The sequence below is a fragment of the Hermetia illucens genome, chromosome 1 (assembly GCF_905115235.1).
Source record: "Hermetia illucens chromosome 1, iHerIll2.2.curated.20191125, whole genome shotgun sequence".
NCBI lineage: Eukaryota > Metazoa > Arthropoda > Insecta > Diptera > Stratiomyidae > Hermetia > Hermetia illucens.
This window is the reverse complement of record NC_051849.1, coordinates 36,825,478-36,841,799: the sequence shown is the minus strand read 5'-3', so window position 1 is coordinate 36,841,799 and position 16,322 is coordinate 36,825,478. Positions and strand designations below refer to the sequence as shown.

General features: G+C 41.4%; 1 protein-coding gene across 1 annotated transcript in view; it reads left to right on the top strand.

The window, feature by feature from the left end:
• The first annotated feature begins 496 nt into the window (after positions 1 to 496).
• The window catches only part of LOC119661358 (sodium-dependent nutrient amino acid transporter 1), a 59,311-nt gene continuing 43,485 nt past the window's right edge, over positions 497 to 16,322 (top strand). Inside the window, exon 1 of the mRNA XM_038070666.1 lies at positions 497 to 1,152. Within this exon, the coding sequence (XP_037926594.1) occupies positions 1,084 to 1,152 (69 nt within the window). The 5' untranslated portion in view covers positions 497 to 1,083. The remainder of the gene's footprint in view (positions 1,153 to 16,322) is intronic.

Genomic DNA, 16,322 nt, shown 5'->3' with positions numbered 1-16,322 from the left:
AAGGTGGAGTTACTTTTAGGACAGGGGAGGCGAAGTTGTCCAGACGACTTTGTAAATCAAAACTCCTAGAAAGCGCATGAGTCAAACTATCCAAAATAGAACATCAATAGCATGTGGAAGGCAACGATCTTAGTGAAGAATTCGATGTTAATCTCCTTTTGTTTTTATTACGAGGACGCAAATGTTCCCGAGAATATAAATAAAGTAGATGAAACATCCAATTCTAGAAAAAGATTTAAAAAGATAATTTTTAACTCGTATGTACATATATGCACTGCATCTAGTCAAACTCCTAACTGAATAATTTCAGCGTGAATGTTGCATGTTTTTATTTTGTTTTTGCTTGATGTCAACGTAAACAAACGTAATTACTATGTATATTTCAAAAAACCAGTATAGACATGGTCAGTCATAACGATTATTTGCATATTCATTCATTTACCAGTGGCAGTAACTACACTATATATCCATTAAACACATAAAAGGCGGTCTAACCTGGAAGTAGGTGTTACATGTGGCAGGTAAATCCAGTGGAATTCACAGTTTTGTCAGTTTGTGTTATCTGGAATTCCTTAAGAAAAGTCCCTCCCCACCACTCTCAAAATACTACGATCTCCAGTACAAGTATATATCTTTATTGTATTCTCGCTTCATACAAAGTTATTCCGCGAACCGGTACAGTAAATTGAAATAAGAACAAAGAAATTGTAGTAATATCCATCAAAAAACCTAAATCACTTTATGATGCTTCCCAGTGCTTGACGAGGCTTTCGCAAACGGAAAAGATACTGAACTCAGAGCGCACCTTTCAGGTGAAAAAGCTTTCGATAGTACACTCCAGCACTAGTTTCGAACGGGGCAGCGGCTACGGTTCTCCAAACAGTCTCGCTTTTGTTAAGTTTCTTAAATTCGTTAAATTTCTTTAATGTGTTTTCAAATAATTAGTGTTAATTCGAATGAGTGCTGAAACTTGTTAAATAATAACAATAAAAAATTGTGTCTTGCACATAATTTTATGTGGCACGGTTTTGTGGCAGATTTTATTTATTATTTATTATAATAAATTTATTTGTGGTAAATTTAATGCCTGCAGCTATGAATAAAAGCAATGGATATCACAATGAAGCGTTTGAAATGCATCCGGAAAGTCAGGTAAATAATAACTGCCCAGCACTATGTACTACGTATTGTGTAAAGTTACGTGATAACCTTTATTCGGGGATTTTCATAGCGGGTTTCTGAATTAATAGTGAGTCGAAGGGAAAAGTTGACAATGCACATTTTTTGAAAACTCTCTTACCTGAACCATTATTGAAACGACGCAATTTATTGTATTGAAAAAATTCTGGTTATTCAATAAATTAAAAAATATTTAAAAAATGTAAAAATAAGATGAGGTACATTTATTTATTATTTAAAGACTGATTTCAACTATCATTGAATAAACTCCGTTTTCTAGGTTGTGTTTTACAATAAGATAAGAAAATTCTATGAAAACAATACTTTTTATTGTTGTTGCGACTTCAGAACAAACCTTATTTTCAATTTTAATGTTGACAATCAAATTTACGGATTTGAATTTGCATTATTTTTTATAACTTGTTTTATTTTGATAAAGTTGAAATTCTGAAAAGAATACCTCGTCAGTTACATATATTCCGACTAGATAAGGAAACTATTCTTCATGAGGTTCTGTAGACTACTTCTGACTAGTTCTCGTCTTTCGAATTTATCGTCAAATATTTTTGTTTAACTCTCGTTCCATGAAGTTTCTGTAATTTGATGAGTTTTAGGATTCCGGGTTAGTTAATTTTTAGTTTTTAATTCGGAAATGATCTTGTTAAATGTTACCCTGATAACTATTATTTTCCTCCCTCAGATGTTCTATTTTTTGTTGAATGGTTGTCTTTTTTGTTTGTATATTAGTTGTGTCCAGATGGCTCAGTAGTTATAGTGCTAGACTATTGAGCCGGAAGGTCGCGGAACAAATTTCACTGTTAGCAGAGGGATTTGCATCGTTACTAGATGTCAAATACCAATCGACTCAGCTGTCAATGAGTCTTCTTTTTCCTCAGCTTTTGTCTCTTTAACAAGCGGGGTAGGCTCGTCGTGATCGGTTTCGCCATTTGGCTCTATCAAATGCCTGATTTGGATGCAATCTCGAGGCTTTTAAACCCCCTTCCAGCATATCAAGCCACGATTGTTTCGGCCGGCATTTTGGTCCTTTACCATCGAGTTCGATATTCAGACCAATTTTGCAAATGAATTCTCGTTAGTGCGAATTACACCTCTCTTGCTATTTTTCCACTATCGGTGCAACCACATATCGATCGCGGATGTCCTCATTTCGGATGTGATCAAAACGTGTCCCTCCACTAGTCCAACGCAACATCTCCGTCTCCATTACCGCAACACACTGTTCATTGTTTTTTATACTCGACTAACACTCAGAACCATAGAGAGCGACAGGACAGACGACATTGCGACATTGAGACTTTCGTTGATCCGTCGATCACAAAGAACACCAGATTCCGTTAATCACCATCATCAACGGCGCCAACCGGTATCCGGTTTAGGCCTGCCTTAATAAGGAGCTCCAGACATACCGGTTTTGCGCCGAGGTCCCCCAATTCGATATCCCCAAAAGCTGTCTGGCGTCCTAACCTACGCCATCGCTCCATCTCAGGTAGGGTTTGGCTCGTCTTCTTTTTATACCATAGATATTGCCCGTATACACTTTCCAGGCTGGGTCATCCTCATCCATACGGATTAAGTGACCCGACCACCGCAACCTGTTGAGCCGGATTTAATCCACAATCTGACGGTCATGGCATCACCCATAGATTTCTTCGTTATGTAGGCTACGGAATCGTCCATACTCATGTAGGGGGCCAAAAATTCTTCGGAGGATTCTTCTCTCGAATGCGGCCAAGAGTTCGCAATTTTTCTTGCTAAGAACCCAAATTTCCGAGGAATACATGAGGAATGGCAAGATCATAGTCTTATACAGTAAGAACTTTGACCCTATGGTGAGACGTTTCGATCGGAACAGTTTTTGTAAGCTGAAACAGGATCTGTTGACAGCCATCAACCGTACGCGGATTTCATCATTGTAGCTGTTATCGGTTGTGATTTTCGACCCTAGTTAGGAGACATTTTCAACGGTCTCAAAGTTGTAGTCTCCTATCTTTATTCTTCCCGTCTGACAAGTGCGGTTTGATGTTGTGGGTTAGTTGGTTTTCGGTGCTGACGTTGGCACCATATATTTTGTCTTGCCTTCATTGATGTGCAGCCCAAGATCTCGTGCCGCCTACTCGATCTGGATGAAGGCAGTTTGTACGTCTCGGGTCGTTCTTCCCATGATGTCGATATAGTCAGCCTAGGCCAGTAGTTGAGCGGACTTAAAGAGAATCATACCTCTTGCATTTACCTCAGCATCACGGACCACTTTCTCGAGGGCCAGGTTAAAGAGGACGCATGATGTCGAATGGTCTTCAGAGTGATTCTACTGTTTTTATCTGGCGTCGTAAATTGGTCAGGGTCGGCCTAGTCAGTCTTATCGATTTCGTCGGGATACCGAATTCTCTCATGGCCGTGTACAGTTTTTCCCTGGCTATGCTACCATAGGCGGCTTTAAAGTCGAAGAATAGATGGTGCAGCTAATGTTCATATACCAACAGTTTTTCCATCGCTTGCCGCACAGACAAAATCTGATCTGTTGCAGATTTGCCTGGAGTGAAGCTCTTTGGTATGGGCCAATGATGTTCTGACCGTATGGAGCTATCCGGCCTAGCAAGACAGAGAAGAATATCTAATAGATGGTACTCAGCAACGTGATACCTCTATAATTGCAGCACTGCGTGATATCACCCTTTTTATGTTTGAGACAGATAATGGCTCTTTGCCAGTCGTCAGTTGATGAACCACTTGGTGTAACTAGTCGCCTCCATTTTTAACCAAATCGGCTGTAATTCCATCGGCTCCTGGCGACTTATGATTTTTAAAACAATGAATTGCGCGGACTGTTTTTCCTATACTTGGTGGTGGCAGTATTTATCCGTCGTCTTCAGTTGGCGGGACCTCAAACTCGCCGATGTTCTGGTTGTTCAGTAGTTTATCAAAGGACTCAACCCATCACTCCAATATTCTGCCGAAAATCAGATTTCAGTCTCGCCAGGATGAGCATCGAGGTGTATAAGGCTTCATCCTGCTGACTTGTTGGTAAAACTTGCGCACCTGGTGCGGTTGCTCTCTGTACTTTTCTAGTTCACAGACCTGTTGGTTCTCCCAAGCTTCCCTTTTCCGTCTGTGAAGTCGCTTCTCCGCTCGCGGGAGTTCGTGATAAGTCTCTACGCGTGCCCGCGTTCTTTAAGAATGCAACATTACTCGGTATGTGACATTTTTCTGTTCCGTAGCTAGCTTACATTCATCGTCAAACCAGCCGTTCTGACTTTTTTTGCGGCTGGGGCCAAGTATGTTTGCGGCCGTTTCAATAATAACGTTCTTCAGGTGGTTGTGAAGATCATTTGCTGATGCTTCATCTCCAGGATTTCTGTTGACTGCGGTTATTACGGCATCCATTTCCCTCTTATAGGTGTTGCAGAGGGCTGTATTGTGGATGGCTTCAGTGTTAACTCTCACCTGATTGTCAGAGGGGATTCTGGGTGGTGTTGTTATTCGAGCTCGGAGACCATGCCAACGAGATAATGAGCCGAGTCTTATATATTCTGACATCCATCAAGGCTGAAAGGTGGTGGCGTACGATCAGCATGTGGTCAATTTGGATGAAAGTGATCCCTTCTGGAGAGGTCCACGTATGTTTGTGGACCGCTTTCCGCGCAAACCAGGTACTTCCAATAACTATTTCGTGTGACACTGCTAATTGAATGATCTGCAGTCTGCTATCATTTGTATTTTGGTGTAAGCTATGGGAGCCAACATATCGCCTGAATACGGGTTCCTTCGCTACTTGTTTGTTAAGATCCCCAAGTATGATTTTGATATCATATCTAGGACAGGCTTTGAGGGTTCGTTCTACTGCCTCGTAGAAGGTATTCTTCTCCGACTCTGCAGTTTCCTCTGTAGGGGCGTGAACGTTTATGAGGCTTATATTTCTAAACTTGTCTCGTAAGCGCAGAGTGCATAGCCGTTCGCTTATGTTTTCAAAGCCGATAACAGCAGGTTTCATTTTTTGGCTGACTAAGAAACCTACTCCGAGCACATGGTTTACTGGGTGGCCGCTATAATATATGGTATAGCCACTCTTCTCCAGGAAGCCGGTCCCTGTCCAACCCTTCTTCTGTAACGCTGTTACATCAGCTCTATATTGGGACAGGGTATCGGCTAGCTGTTCAGCAGCTTCTTCTGTGTACAGGGAGCGCACGTTCCATGAGAAAATACGCAAATCGTTATTCCTTTGTCGTTGCGGGTTCGTCATTGTGTAATCCATTCAGTTCGAGGGTCCTGTTGTGGTTTCGTAACAAGTTGTTTTCCATGTAGGGTTGTCAGCCCTACCCAACCTCCAACCTGGAGGACCAGTTGGTACAATTTGCCCCGTTTTTAGACGCGGGAGACTCGCCTTCATGCTTCTTCGTCTGCAGCTTTTCGTTAAGAAAGAGCTCCCAGCGGTCACCACGTGAAGATGGAGAGATGGAATTTGGTAGTAGAACTGTTGGTATTGGTTTAGCAGACGTTTCCCAGGTTTTATGCTCCATTGTGGGTACCAAACCACGTTTCGTCCTGGGACCTATACCATCCTTTGACCACCGACATCGATGAGAATAATTAACAACAAAACCTTATTAAAATCGATTCAATGTCACGAAATTTGGTGAGAATATGTGCTCCTTTACATGCAGCGAGTGGCGCCATTTTGTGTTGAGTGTGAAGGGAAGCTACATACGTGCGAAAGGGGGGTGTACATTTTTTTCACAGAATATGGTTATGGGGGTATCAAATAAAAGGGATCGATTAGTACTTTTCGATTCTCATCTTATTTCTGATATTGGTTGAAACATAGGGGGGTAGAGCTCAAAATGTGTGCCCAAAAATTGAAACAGGTCTCGTTCTTAGAACGTGTGCAACCGAAAAATCGAAGAAAGTCAGAGTGACGCATCTACATGAAATCTAGGCCTCATCTGGTTCCGATTCCTGCATAAATAAAATTAATAATAATATATTACGATGTTTTAGAATTTTACCGGAAAACCTTCCTTAAATTCATCTCAGAAGTACAAAATTTTGGCATGAACATAGGCGATAATATAGGACACAATTCTGATAAATTTGAAGGCAATCCATCTATAATTAACTAAGTTATAGCACGTCAAAATTTCACATTTTAGGTAAATATATTGCACACTAAGCCATATGACGTCATCATTATATAAAGTCAACTTATATGAACAGCGGGGTCCATGGGGATGTTTTAGTTTCCCTTTTTTAGCTGTTCTTATTATTTGCATATCAGTGTCAATTACTCGAGATAGATATGTGTACATGTATGTGTAATAAAGCTTGCGGGTAGTAACCAATATAATAAACATGTGTGTACCTGACTACCACCGGTTTTTCATGTATGTACATAACATATATATATGCTTTTATGCGCTAGATCAATTTATCAATGTTTGTTTATTTAGGATGAACACAGCATTTATGTATGTACATATATGTGTATTGAAGTTTGGCAAAACATGATGGAACATTTTGTATTTTTAGCTATGTACGAATGGAATATCCTGTAGAGAGGGCTTCGCACATAAGATGAACACAAAACCTTTATTATTCCTGAAGCGCCCAGCTTTCGGTATTCCGACTTATTTTATCCCAATTCTCTTTTCCGCCTTTGTTTTAGTTTTCTTTAGCGGGGAAATTCTCCATCCTTTCTTTTTGGTCGCTTTTCATTTTGGAAATCTATATGAATTTTGCAACAACCAGATAATTTGTTACGCGACCAACGCTTCCTCCCTCGGTTTTACCGTATTGGAGCTCTGCTGAACTTCACCTTCCGGCGCACTACACTGATTTGCGGTAGCACCAAGCCGCGAGGAAGGATCCTGTGGATTGAATTGATACTTCCATGCACGATGCAAGGGCGGCAGGCCCCTACGTCGCTTCACGAGTTGCAGGATTGGTTCCAGGGCAATTGACTACACTCCAGCCTTCGAACCCAAATACGAAGTTAGTACATGAGGCCCCGCAACATAAGCTTGCCTTAACTCTTAATACGGATATAGCAGACAGACATGACGATGGACCGTTTACTTTTGACTTGACTCAACGATAGGTCTGGTACCGATTTTATGAACTTGACGATATTTCCGAACCTGATTATATCTACGGTTTTGACGACTCGGATGATAACGGCACGCCTCTGGGATACCAGCCATGACCGCTTAATTCCCCCTCGTGGTGTCTACACTGTTAACATACTGATCTATCATGGCAGACAAATATCTTTGCCAACTAACCATCCTTTTCCGCGTGGAGACATTGACTCATTCAACCCTATAGGGTGATTTTGGGCTGCTGTGTACACTCATGCACACACCCCATTTGGAGAGCAGCAGATTGGTATTGTGGTCCCCACCAGTCAGCCAGACGCACCACGTAGCCCTCTTCTCATGAAGTTCTTCGCCAGCAGTTTAAGGACTAATTGGATGACTAGAATACCCTTGAACTTATCTGAGGACGCATTCAAAGTCCATGCGAGGATTTCGGCAGCTACTATAAAGCTATGCGTTCACTAGCTGATGGGCTAGAAAACTCCTTATCGGAAAACAAGTTGGTAGAGTTGGTATGTCAAGGGCTAGGATCCAACTTTTCTACTTTCTGGCTAATACCATTCGCGAGTTCATGCAGGAGAGCGAGGCTCAAGTAGGTTCTCTCACCAATCGCACAATCCATTTGGTCCTATGCAAAAGGGGATGACAGCCTGAGAGCACTTACTCTCAGTGATTTTCTGGAGAATGTGCTTTCAGCCCAGTTACTTAGGGTTGGCTTTGTTATATTGTATTCAGAAGTTTCACGGTAGTTGAGATTAAGCCTTTGGGGATTATCAGGTGAGGTTGGTTAGTTGAATTAAAGCCATGTTTATATATTTGACATGTTTATTTAAATCCAATATCGATCCTGTTATAAGCTGTCTCTTCTACCGAGCGATCGGTCTACTTAGCTTTGTATCAATTAGCTAACTTTTAGGGAGTAGATCACTTCGGTAGAGGAGAAAGATAATTGAAAGTTCTAATGCCAGGCAAGTGGCTGGAAGTAATTAGCACCGCCATATTACTCCCCTGCCACTGATTGAGTGCAAGAAAATTAGGATAATTCAGCTGGCCGTTCGTAACGCTAGCTGAGGGTTTGTGGTGTTGTTCTTATTGAAGTGCTAGTGGTGTACGAAATTACTGAAGTCCTGCCTGGTAACAATCATCATCATCAACGGCGCAACAACCGGTATCCGGTCTAGGCCTGCCTTAATAAGGAACTCCAGACATCCCGGTTTTGCGCCGAGGTCCACCAATTCGATATCCCTAAAAGCTGTCTGGCGTCCTGGCCCACGCCATCGCTCCATCTTAGGCAGGGTCTGCCTCGTCTTCTTTTCCTACCATAGATATTGCCCTTATAGACTTTCCGGGTGGGATCATCATCATCCATACGGATTAAGTGACCCGCCCACCGTAACCTATTGAGCCGGATTTTATCCACAACCGGATGGTCATGGTATCGCTCATAGATTTCGTCATTGTGTAGGCTACGGAATCGTCCATCCTCATGTAGGGGGCCAAAAATTCTTCGGAGGATTCTTCTCTCGAACGCGGCCAAGAGTTCACAATTTTTCTTGCTAAGAACCCAAGTTTCCGAGGAATACATGAGGACTGGCAAGATCATAGTCTTGTACAGTAAGAGCTTTGACCCTATGGTGAGACGTTTCGAGCGGAACAGTCTTTGTAAGCTGAAGTAGGCTCTGTTGGCTGACAACAACCGTGCGCGGATTTCATCATCGTAGTTGTTATCGGTTGTGATTTTCGACCCTAGATAGGAGAAATTGTCAACGGTCTCAAAGTTGTATTCCCCTATCCTTATTCTTGTTCGTGCTTGTGTTTGACCAGTGCGGTTTGATGTTGTTGGTTGATTCGTCTTCGGTGCTGACGTTGCCACCTGGTAACAATCAGGAAATCTAACTCGTTTGTTAGATTTCGCTGAGTTTACCACTGCAGGTTGTTGCACGGGAGTTTGCCCGATTTACGAGATGTCTCTATCAGAAGCGTGTATTGATGGTTTCCTGATGTTGGTTCGAGATCGAGTTTTCATCGATGTCGTTGGCCATCGCGTGAGAAGATTCGTGTCGATCGATGCTATTAATGAACGTGCTGACTATTGCCGCAGGATCACTGTCTAGCAAATTCAAAACAGCAGCTCTGTTTGTGGATTGGTTTTGCGACGTGATCGTTGTGATCGCGTGGTCGTTGCGGAGTTTTAGGTAACTGATGCTGTTGGCTTCGCCTGGCCGCCGTGGAATGTCTCTTTTTATACGCTTGTGTTATAATGATTATATCGGCACCTATGCGTGTAGGCAACGGCGTTTTCATATTTCAGTTTGACATAGACATGAAGGGATGAAAGGTGGCCATTCGCATTCATCGAAGTCGAAATTACATGACTTCGTGCATTTGATAGCTTCGGAGTTGAACCTCCAGTGGTACCAACATATACCCTTGGAACCAGGATTTTTGGAGCTACGCTGTGTATATGATCTGGACCAAGAATGTTAAGATTTCCGTCTGAATGAATTCACATAGTGAATCTGCTGTTTAACTGCCCGTATCTCCGCAAGTTGACTTAATAATTGCTGAACTAGCGGCATTAAGCATGTTTCTCTTGCTGAGGGCGATGGTGTTTGAATAGCTGACGTTGCTTCCGCGAGGCGTGGTGTCAACCTTGCCAACAGTCACCATAATCGATTGAAGAGTAGATGGCAGGTAGTTGTTGCGCTTTATAACTCGGGTGTTGTGACCCTAATTGCTGCAGAGGCGTTAGGTAACCTTCGTATCCCCCGGTATGAACGTTGGGCCTGAACTCAAGATAAACCACTGCAGCTGTGGTACTCATGGTTGGGCTCTGATTGTGGTTCGCAAATCAGTCCGAACAAGAGGCCTTTGAGAGAGAGAACACCTACGCGGCAGGAACTCACGTTAAACTTGTAGAATCTTCATGGCCTTCTTTTCAGTTGATAACTTGACGATTGCAGTTCATCTGATTACCTCTTCTTTATCTTTCCAACTAATGTCACTGCAGGAAAATCGTCATGACCTTCTATTTAATGGTCGCCAGGACTATATAGGTTCAATCATTTCCATATAAACAACGTGCATATGACAAACAAATAGAAAAATACTGAATAGATTTTACTTTGAAAGAAAACTTGGAAAAAATACCAAAAAACTAATTACTTCAGCCCTTCAGCCCACCTAGATATGGACTGGTATAAAAATTGGTATACAAATATCATTTGTATCGTCTTCCTTATTAAGCAATAAAAATTATGTTACCAGCAGGAACAAACGCTAATGTACTCATTTACCAACTTCTTAACGCATTCAAACCAAGTAAACAAAGATACTTTCATCATATCTTACTGGCGCCTTCTTGTCTGCTCTTTAGATCCTGGAATACTGATTGGTTCAAGGTAATTTGCTTTGCATTTAATATGAATGCCAACGATTTTTAACACGTTGTCTAGCAGAATTGTTACGAAATATTTCCAGTATGTGTCTTTAGATAAACTAAGGAATTTGTTCACAATTCTTCTGGTGACTCCTAAACAACAGTATATTAACCCCGGAACGGTCATCATGCCAGATTGTAACACTTTTATTGATAAAAGAGATATGAATAAGACAAAACGTAAATAAATTTAATGCGTATAATCAGAATATTTGAATTTGGCCTTGGAATAAACTTGATAACCAGTTCTTACAGCATCACTAGAGCAGTTTCTTTAGAAAGGAATATCTTGGATCTACTTAGTACATATATACATATGCTTAGTTTGTGGGTAAAGCACAACAGGAAAAGTTATAAGCCGCTTCAAGTATGGCAAATAAATATTTTTTCCTGCTAATTCCAATAGACCGTTAAGAGAATACTACAGCAAATATCCAAAAGGGAAGATGCCTTTGACGCTTTAAAGTCGAAGTAACTCCTTCCAATTAACTTGTTTTATTTTATTTCAATTCAATTATTCCAGTTTCTAGACTTTCTCCAAGAAGTTCCAACTTGCTAAGTGATATTTCAAACGCACACACGGTCTGATGTTGTAATAAACCCTTGAAATTTTTAAACATAAAATGTTAAAACTTAAAACAAACCAAAACGGGAGGGCTATCCCAAAAACCTTAAAATTTGGTGAAATTGGCCATGAAGGTCTACTCGCAAATATTGAAGCTCCACCGAAGTATTCGATCGATATGCCCTTGCTTGTCTCTTTGCTAGTCAGACTCGGGAATGTGAGTGAGCCCTTTGAAGACCTCAGTTCCACACACTCTCACACTCCCTACGAAATTTCACGTGTCCTTATACCGATGCGTGGGTTCGCGCCGGAGCCTGAAAAACAAACAATCATCGGGATATCACGCGAAAAATAACGACTTGACCAAACATGTGCAGCAGTGAAACTTCGGACTAGAATGCCGCGGTGAAGAGGGAGGATCCACGATGGATCGCATCCTCAATCTATGTTTCTCCTCCCTCAGATGTTCGAGAGACACGGCCTTTGAGCTCCCTTGCTGCCTTGGCATCTATTGGCGGATGCTTTGATTATTGTGAGTCTTGTAGAGAAATTTAAACTAAAAGCAAGATAAAAATATGAATTATTGTAAGACTGAATATAAAAACCACAATTTTAGAAATTTAAAAAAAAAAGGATTAAAAATACAGAAATTAAAAGTTTCCTTTAGACCTCTGGAAGGAAACACGAGGAGCGACGATTTTTTTTCTTTTCTACCATTAAATTTTGCCCCTGTAGGATCGCTCAAATTTTGCAACAAACTATTTTACTAGTCATGGATGCATTTCTCATGAAGGGATTATATTTTTTCTCTACCAATTCTACGTTCGGTGCACGGAGTAGGCTAATACACCGTTTCGAAACACCAAATTTCACGATCTTATTTAGGAATAACGACAGGCGAAAAGCACTTGACTTACTGCTTTCAAGGAACTCCAAAACAATTCCGTCATTCTTTGAACTCGTGAACACAGGCCGCTTGTAACGCAGGCCCATCTTGGCTTTAGCTCGGAATTTCCACTTGCGAGACCCTACAAACCTCTGGGGACTCACAGATGCAGCAACAGATCCGGGGTTGGACGAAATTGCGAGACAAAATTGGTGTACACCCCGGGCAGCCTCTTTCAATCGGGTAGTAAAACCAAAAACACCGCAAGCGACGCCTCCAGTCCTTAACTAACGGATTTACCTGAACAATTTAGATTTTTTTGGTCAGAAGCTTCTTGGCACGAGCAATGGCATTTTGCTCATGTATGCCATCACTTTGCTGATATCAGTTACGAACAAAACTTCCTTGCACACTTCGGTTATTACGATTACCAATCTGATGATTTTCACGATTCTCAAAAGGGTACTGCCACCGTTTTACGAGGTATTTTCGCACTAAAACTGTATTATTAAATTAATTTTCTAATAAAAAAAATACGCTTGACTACCGCAAAAACTTCTCAAAAGCTAGATAAAATGCGAATATTCATTTTAATTCTACAACTGCACTGCACAGCACCGGCCCAGCCGAATTTTCTCCAGGCGACATTCACCCAACAGCGATACCTTTAGATCCCAGCAATCGCATGCACAATATTTTGCTTTAGCCAAAAACAAAGCGTTAGAATTGCATTTCATAATATGCACCGTTATTTAGAATTATGTGTCAACAACAGCCACAAAGGCGAATATATATACATTTTTTTCGAAATATTAGAAATTTTGCTATATACCCCTTAAAATGTTTAAATGAGCTTTAGAATTTTATGGACAGTTAAAAAAGTAATGGGGTTTTATAGATAAAATTGTGAAAGTCAACAATACAAATCATCATTTTTGAATTATTATTTTAAAACGAAGAGATGCAATGGACAGGGACCGGTTTCCTGGAGAAGAGCCACTACACCATATATTATAGCGGTCATCCAGTAAACCATGTGCTCGGAGTAGGTTTCTTAGTCAGCCAAAAAATTAAACCTGCTGTTATCGGCTTTGAAAGCATAAGCGAACGGCTATGCACTCTGCGCTTGCGAGGCAAGTTAAGAAATATAAGCCTCATAAACGTTCACGCCCCTACAGAGGGGATTGTAGAGTCGGAGAAGGATACCTTCTACGAGGCAGTAGAACGAACCCTCGAAGCCTGTCCCAGATATGATATCAAAATCATACTTGGGGATTTTAACAGCCAAGTAGGGAAGGATCCCGTATTCAGGCGATACGTTGGCTCCCATAGCTTACACGAAAAAACAAATGATAACGGACTGCGGACTATTCAATTAGCAGGGTCACACGAAATGGTTGTTGGAAGTACCTGGTTTGTGCGGAAAGTGGTCCACGAACATACGTCGGCCTCTCCAGACGGGACCACTTTCAACCAAATTGACCACGTGTTGATCGAACGCCGCCACCTCTCAGCCTTGATGAATGTCAGAACATATAAGGGGCCAATATAGACTCGGATCACTATCTCGTTGGCATGGTGCTCCGAGCTCGAATAACAATACCACCTAGAATCCCCTCTGACAATCAGGTGAGAGTGAACACTGAAGCCATCCACAACACAACCCTCCGCGACACATATAAGAAGGAAATGGATGCCGCAATAACTGCAGTCAACAGAGGACCTGGAGATGAAGCATCAACAAGTGATCTTCATAATCACCTGAAGAACGTTATCATTGATACGGCCACAAGCATACTTGGTCCCAGCCGCAAACGGAGTCGGAACGGCTGGTTTGACAATGAATGTAAGCTAGCAATGGAACGGAAGAATGCCGCATACCAAGTAATGTTGCATTCTCAAAGAACGCGGGCACGGGCAGAGACTTATCACGAACTCCGTCGAGCGGAGAAGCGACTTGACAGACGGAAAAAGGAAGCCTGGGAGAACCAACAAATCTGTGAACTAGAAAAGTACAGGGAGCAACCGCACCAGGCATAGAAAGCGGAAGTTTTACCAACAAGTCAGCAGGATGAAGCCTTATACACCTCGATGCTCATCCTGCCGAGACAAAGAGGAAAATCTGATTTCCGACAGAATGGGCATATTAGAGCGATAGGTTGAGTACTTTGATGAGCTACTGAACAACCAGAACATCGACGAGTTGGAGGTCCCGCCAACTGAAGACGACGAACAAATACTGCCACCACGAACTCTTGGCCGCTTTCGAGAGAAGAATCCTCCGAAGAATTTTTGACCCCCTACATGAGGATGGACGATTCCGTAGCCTAGACAATGACGAAATCTATGAGCGATACCATGACCGTCTGTTTGTGGATAAAATCCGGCTCAATAGGTTATGGTGGGCGGGTCACTTAATCCGTATGGATGATGATGATCCCACCCGGAAAGTCTATAAGGGCAATATCTATGGTAGAAAAAGAAGACGAGGCAGATCCTGCCTAAGATGGAGCGATGGCGTGGGTCAGGACGCAAGACAGCTTTTAGGGATATCGAATTGGTGGACCTCGGCGCAAAACCGGGATGTCTGGAGTTCCTTATCAAGGCAGGCCTAGACCGGATACCGGTTGTTGCGCCGTTGATGATGATGATGATGATTTTAAAACGGATGAACGTCTGGTTGGCATATAAAGAGTTGTAAGCAGAAAAGTCGAGGAGTTGATATAAGTCAAATAGCCGGGACGGAAACATGCTGCATACAAGGAAATCAATCTCACGTAGCTCGTCACTGAACAAACTGAGTTAAATGATGTGGATACCAAGGTGCTGCAGATATTGCACAGTCTGTCTGTCTATCAGTCATGTGAGGTACCAATATTCAAGTTCAGTTGCAAAATATGAATGTGATATCTAACCGAAAAACCTGAAAAAGGTTCACAGTTTTGCCGCTATATGACATCTAGGCCTCAAAATACTTTCCATACCGATATTTTCTAAAAATCTTTTATTATAATATTTTGCAAATTTACAGGAAACCATCTTAAGTTCATTCTAGAAGTATAAAACTGAAGCAATATAAATTTCAGCCTAGAGCATGATATTGGAAAATTTGGTGGAAATCATACTATTCTTAACAGAGTTATAGTAGGTCAAAGTTGTCTGTTTGAGTAAATTTAATTTAAATTTATGTACATAAAATATCAGTATCACATTTAAGTTAATATTCGACTTATTTTATATATACCATTGAACATCTGAATCCAAAACCCACAAAACCTTTCATATTTTAAACGCCAAGCTTACGGTTTTCGACTTGTTTTTAATTCAGATAATTCATAAGAAACGAAAGAAACGATAGTGGAATCGATTTTAAAATTTCGATAAAGCTATCGTACTTCTGACAAATAGTCACAAAGATATGATATACGAGTTTATCGATAACTTGTTTGCACTGATGAAGGGAACAAGTGGTTCCCGAAATATCGGTATTTGCAAGAATAAATACCCACACCAACGAAAAAGAAGCAACAAGTTTTTATTACTTCAATTAATTAATCGTTGGAAATACCGCATAATTTCACTCTGACAATCATTGTGGTCATTTTCAGTGCATATCAGTGCATATGTGGTATGTTATCTGAAATTATCTAAAATATGAAGTATGAATCAATGCCTAATGATTGCCAACAAAGGGCTGCCCGTCCCTCACATGAAAGGACAGTACAATAATTATAGACGTATCACGTTGCTGAATGAAATCTACAAGATATTCTTTGCTATCTTGCTAGGCCGGATAGTCCCATAGACCAGAATATCATCAATCCATACCAAAGAGAACCAGACTGGGGACACTAGGTACACCATTCGTTGAGGACTACAAAGAGGTTTCTAGTTGCAGGGCGGGAAAGCTACTATCTTTCCTGAAATCTACGGACTGGCTTTGAAGGTCAGAGCTCGCTGAACTCTGTTCCCCTTGCTATTACCACAGCAATCCTAGTCTTAGAAGCTTCTGGTATCAAAACGGGATAGCACTGCTCTAATTGGGCTCCACCACGAGGCCAATCATACCAAAGGAGCTTCACTCTAAGGAAATCAGTAATAGATCAATTTGTTGGAATATCGCCATCAGTTGTTGTCATTGACCTT